The sequence below is a fragment of the Bos taurus genome, chromosome 6 (assembly GCF_002263795.3).
Source record: "Bos taurus isolate L1 Dominette 01449 registration number 42190680 breed Hereford chromosome 6, ARS-UCD2.0, whole genome shotgun sequence".
Classification (NCBI taxonomy): domain Eukaryota; kingdom Metazoa; phylum Chordata; class Mammalia; order Artiodactyla; family Bovidae; genus Bos; species Bos taurus.
The window spans coordinates 59014489-59020488 of NC_037333.1; the positions used below are offsets into that span (position 1 = coordinate 59014489).

The following is a 6000-nucleotide window of genomic DNA, read 5'->3' on the forward strand; positions in this document are numbered from 1 at the left end:
TCTGAGGTCCACCTGAGGTGAAGGAAAAGGAAAGAATTCATGGTCTTCCTGCCATCTATTCTTCCCCTCTTCCAACCTAGGTTCTTATGAGAAAAGGGAGTGTTCCACCTAAATCAAGCCTACCATATCTTAACTCATATTAAAGTATCCCACAGGCCAGACTACAGAAAGCAGAAGTGAGAGCATGGGGAAGAGGGAGAATGACAGACACAAAGAGAAAGATTATAGAAAAATACAAAGAAAACACGGAAGTAACACCTAGTGGGAGAAAAATGGGGGACATTTTCAGAATAATAAAACTCTATTATTTAATCTTTCCTAATTCTTAGCATCAAGGTAGTAAGTATTTGGGGTATGGAGTTGTAGCTAGAGACCTGTCTGGGGCACTGAACTCTGAAAGCAGGTAATAGAAATGGATATAAGTAACAAACTTCATCCTAATACCTACCTTCCTTTAAAAACCAAGGCTTTTAGGGCCTCCCACTCAGAAAATAGCAGGAACAGAAGAAAAAATAATATGTAGCATATAGCCTTGTAATACGTGACCCGAGATAGACTGTATAACAGCCCATGGGCAGAAGCACTTAATGGAATTTGTACAATACTGTTTATAGGTGTATCTTGAATGTGTTACAAAACTTATAAGACAGGACTCCTACATTCGTTTCAGAATCCTTACTTAAACAGGAGGAAGGATATTTGTGAACTACATATCTTGACGCTTAATGTAACACTGGTATTAAAAAATGTCTGCTATCCTTTCAAACAGGTAACTTTTATATGGCTTTTAATATTTCTATAACTGATCTAAATAACAAAATCATTAATGACAGTTTTCAGCTTTATGTTACTAGGGTTGGTCACAACCTCTCAGAATCAGTTTCTTTATTTGGAAAATTTGAACAAAACCAAATAACTTATAAGCTACCTTCTAGTTCTAAAATTATAAATATCTACTTTATCATCTCTAGTATGCAATCTCAGATAAAGTACTTAGTTGCAATTCAAAATATTTTCAAGTCATCCTTCATTTTCAAAAATAAGAATACTTCTCTAAACCAATATTAATACATATTATTTATTCATTCATTCAACAAATATATGTTGAGCACCTAACTGTAGGGTTCCCAGGTGGTGCAGTGGTAAAAAATCCACCTGCCATAGAGGACACACAGGGGATGCAGGTTCAATCCCTGGGTCAGGAAGATACCCTGGAGTAGGAAATGGCTACCCACTCCAGTATTTCTGCCTGGGAAATTCCATGGCCAGAGGAGCCTGATAGGTTACATTCATGGCATCGCCAAGAGCTGGACATGACTGAGCACACACACATACAAACTAAGCACTGGGAGGATACACAAGTAAACAAACAGATGTGGTATTCATGAAGCTTACAGAGAAGCTGAGGACACAAACCAAATAAACACAAGCATAAATGTAATATCACATCTGTAACAAGTGACATGAAGGGATTAAAAGAGCATATAACAGGAAATCTAAGAGATTTCCCTTAATGAAATGGGAGGAAGAGTACGTATATGGGTTACATAATTTAAAATCTGTCTAGGCAGAAATGAACATGGCATGTTTAAGGAATTGACAGAATGGTAGTGTAATAGATGTAAAAACAAGAGTAGTTCCTTGAAAATAGACATGAAAACTTATAAAATACAAAAGTATGTCTTAGCTTTTTCAAAGACATACTCTAAGAATTACTTTCAAGAAACCTTGAAAGCATCACAATAGTTTCTCTCTAATGTTAAGAACACAAAATGCTGTCCCATATTTCCCGGCAAAAGACCAAGTTAACTCTCAATGATTCCCTTCCCCTTTTCATTTTACTGTTTTCCACTGCATGATAAAAATCACAGCTTCCTTGATCAACTTCCTTTAGATTCCTTACAAGAAAGCAGCCGTAAGAATAAAAAGTTACATGATGCTATTGCCCTGGCTCTGCCACTAACCAGTCCCATGACTGATCTTGGTAAATGTTATTTGGCCACTTTGGGTCTAACTTTTATTATTTGTGAAATAAAAGGAGTTCTGGAATTTCTTTTAGAATCCTTCTAAATGTTAAATGCTTGTTCCATTCTCAAAAAATGAAGAAAATGGACTAAACACCTCTGAATTCTACTGACCAGGGTTTTACTAGACTTTAAGCCCTCTTCCTCACAATATTTAACACTGTTGCTATAATAAACTACTGAATTTATACAAGTTACCCACAAATAACACAAAAATTATCAAAAATATAGTTAGATATTATTTAAAATCTATACTAGTAAGACAGTAATACTTTTACTAAACATGGATCCCTAAAAAGTACAGCGTGCATTGGTGGTACAGTGGTGAGCATAGCTCCTTCCTAAAAAGTACAAAGTCAAAATCGCCTTACAAAGGCAGGAGGAAGACAAAATTATAAGAATTCTTGAAAAAACAGCATTTTAGCAATAGGACATTCAAATTGATTAATATGTATATCAAATTTAACTTCCAAAAGACCTGATAACAAATGAATATTCTAACCATATGCTCATTCTAGACTGTCAATTTAGTTAAAAAATACTTCTGACATTTAATCTACTTTCAAACAGAAGATGTATATACAATCATAACTTTTTAAAAACCAGATTATCCATCACCAGAATTCAAGGTTTCCATATTCTTAATATGAAAATAATAGAAAGATCTACGATTTTACTTAATCTGTATTTCATAATTCATATTTCAGCATCTCAAAAATTTAAAACAATAATAGTACAACCTTAAGAAGCATCAATTAAGCACCCCCACTTCATATACAATCTTTAGTATCAAGATTTATTTTGATATAAGGTATTGTGTCCTATTCTTTTCAAATGGGCAGCAAATTGTAGGATCCAACTAGATTTTTGAAAACGAACTACAGGAACACTTTTAAATATTAATCACTCACAACACTGTAAACATTTACCAGGCACTATACTAAGTTCTAACAGCAAAGGGGCAAGATTATTTTCTAAAATACATTTCAACAAGTTGCCCAAGGGGAAGACTGGCAAGGTGCCAATATTGTTGCTTTCCTCACCTTCCACACACTCCCAACTGATCAGTAGAACTCTGAAATGTCTCTTGGATTGTTCCCTATCTCTCTATTCCCACTATCATAGCCCCACTTCATGATTTCAACATCTTTGACCTAGACTACAGTTTAACAGTCTCCTAGCTGGACTCCCCGTCTCCAGTCTTCTCCTATTTCAATCCAGCCCCCAACGGTGACCAAAAAAAAATGTCTTCAGCACTGCCAAATGTTCCTTAGGGGTCAAAGATGCCATGGTTGAGAATTACTGCATCAAGCTGATCCCTTAATAAGAGTAACACTTACTCTGTAAGGCTGTGGCCACAATCTATAAGCATGCAACAGAAAACAAAAAATTAACTTACCTAAAGGTTGAAACTTACAACCTTCACGTTAGGACCACCATGTTTAAAAATAAGCTGACGCCTTATAAAATAAGCCATAATCACTGTCCCTAAAACCCCTTTGAACATGTGGAAATAAGCCATCACTCTACTTCAAGCCTTTTTGAAAAGTTAGTACTTTCTGTTAAAGTTTAATCATACTACTTACATATTTAAGTTTTTGGATATTAGAAAATTGTGATAATTTTTAAAATGCATTTTGCACTTATATCAGTCTCCTAGAAGCTGATGAAAACCTTCCTAGGCAAATTATTGCCTACCTTTAAAGCTGCAAGCTACTTTGAATAGTATTCTCAAAAATATTCTAGACAAAAAAACTTAAAAAATACTCGAGTTTTTATACTTAGAGAAAAAAACAGTAAAATTAAAAAATATCACATACATAACCCTTTTAATTTCCCATAATGATTATGTCCTTAACAGAGATACTATTCAAAGATACAGCCAAGACAGAACAATACCTTTCAGAGGACGTAAAAGAAAAGACGTAAAATATCTTAAAAACAAAACAAAACAAAACCCTGGTAGGTGAAACTTAAGGCCAGACCCAGCAGAGCAGTAATACCCCAAGACAGAGCACCTCCGACCACAAACGTCTGAAGTGTGAACATTCTGTCCAGAGAAACTTACCTTCAGTCGTTTGATCATTTCGTCCGTGGTGATCTTGTCGGTGATCTCCTTTACCCCCGGAGGGTAAGCGATCTTCCCGTCGGCACTCACGACGCCACAGAGGGCAGTGGCAGGCTTGGGCTGCGCGGTGAAGTCCATCCTGGGGGACAACTTTTCTTTCACAGTCCTCTACCGGCCTCTATCGGTCAGAAAACAAAAGTTCAGCGGGAAAGGGGCGACTTTGTAACCTCTTTTTTCATTTCAAAAATCCTAATCTGCAAAGGATCCTTTCTCCAGGGAGGCCGGGGGCTCGGCGGCTGCCCCCCTACCCGCTCGTTCCCGGGGCTTAGACCCTGGTGGCCGCCTTGCCGCCCCCACCCACGCGGGCCCCGCCAACCCGGGGCCCTCCGGGCTCCCCGGCACCGGCGGCCGCGGGAAGCGCCGAGCAGAGCCAGGAGTTTCCCATTCCTCCTTTCACAATGAAATCCCACCCCCAATCACCGAGGTCCGAAGTTTGGAGGCTTTGAGAGCCCAGCGAGGCCCCTAAGGCCCCGGCTCGGTCAGAGAGAAGCCTTGAATCCCCACCCGGCCGGTCCCCTCTGGGAAAGGAGACGCGAGGCCTATAGGGCTCGGCTTAGGCCGCAAAACTAGGGACCCAACGGGACCTACACGCAACGGCGGCTCCTGGGAACCTACGCCCTTGCCGGGCAAAGCTTCGGGACCCTGGGTGTCCTCGCCACACTCCCGCCCCTCCCGTGTCTCGGTCCCTCACCCCCGCGGGAGGGGAAAACAAGCTGCCCTCCACCCCGAACCCCAAGCCAGGAAGCGGCTGACGCGGCTCCGCACTTCACATTTTGTTCCTTCAACTTCGGCTCAGGGACCCCGGAGGATTCTCTCGCCCCCGGCCACTCGGCGCAGTCCGGTGCCGCCGAGGCCTTATCAGCACCTCCAGGCAGCCCCGCCGGGCCTCAGTCCTGCGCCCCCCCTCTCCGGTCTCCCCTTCCGTCCCCTCCCTCCCCAGCCGAGGGCGGGAGCCGAGCCGCCGCCGCCTTTACCTCCTCCTCATGCGGGCGGAAGGTGCATCGAGCGCCCGGGCCTCTGTCAGGTGGTTGCGCCGCCGCCCCTCTCCGGGCTGCACACAAAGCGGCTCCGCGGGTCCCGCCGCCGCCGCCGCCCGCCCCGGAGCGGCGCTGGGGCTGGCGGTGCCGAGGAGGAGCAGTCGCCGCGGGGGGAGACGCGGGGCGAGTGAGAGCTGGGCGGGGAGACACTGCCGCTCTCCGTCTGCCAGAGGAAGAGCAGCCTCGGAGAAGGCTCCTCCGGGAGCGTGTGCGCGTGTGTCCGCCCCGGACCCCGGCTGCCCGCCCGCCAGCACCTCGCGCCGGCCGGGTCCTCCGACCCGGACCCGGACGCCCCTAGCAGCGGCGCGCGCGCGGCCGTCCGTGCTCCCGGCAGCCGGCGCCTCTCGCACACACCGACGGGTCACGCGAGCGGTGCGAGAGCACGCGAGAGCAGGGAGCGCGCCTCACTCCCGCCCCTTCCTCCGCCGGCCTTGCCTCCGCCTCCCTCGGGCCTCAAGCGGCGGCGCGCGGGGCAAACAGCGCCGCCACCCGGTTGGCGCCAAGACCTGCCGCACCGAGCGCCTTCGGGAGGACCGGACCCAAACGGCGAGCAGAGGAGGAGCCTGGCTGGCGGGAAGCGACCGGGCGCCCACGGCCTTTTGGGGCCAAGTTGGATGAACGGAGTTTATTACCGTTTGCCGCGGAGATGAGTTCATGACTTTTGGGATTCATCCTGAACGACGTGGATGGAAATGGTTGAAAAATGGTTAATTACTCGGTGATAATAAACTGATTTCCTCCCTAGGGACAGATCTGCAACCTGAGGAAAAGTTTTGCAACATGGCACAACGTGTGCTGCTCATTATTGTTT

At 45.1% G+C, this 6000-nt stretch overlaps 1 protein-coding gene across 5 annotated transcripts in view; it reads right to left on the bottom strand.

The window, feature by feature from the left end:
* Nucleotides 1-5541, bottom strand: part of PDS5A (PDS5 cohesin associated factor A) — a 134295-nt gene extending 128754 nt beyond the window's left edge. For 3 of the 5 annotated variants that reach the window (XM_024993544.2, XM_059887860.1, XM_059887862.1), the window contains exons 1-2: nt 5127-5541; nt 4093-4270 (exon numbers count right to left, since the gene is read on the bottom strand). In XM_024993544.2, coding sequence (XP_024849312.1) covers nt 4093-4230 — 138 coding nt within the window. In that variant the 5' untranslated portion in view covers nt 4231-4270; nt 5127-5541. Of the gene's footprint in view, nt 1-4092; nt 4271-4917; nt 5006-5126 lie in introns of those variants that run through there. The other 2 variants (XM_024993545.2, XM_059887861.1) reach the window with 1 other exon arrangement.
* Between the last annotated feature and the right edge of the window lie 459 nt (nt 5542-6000).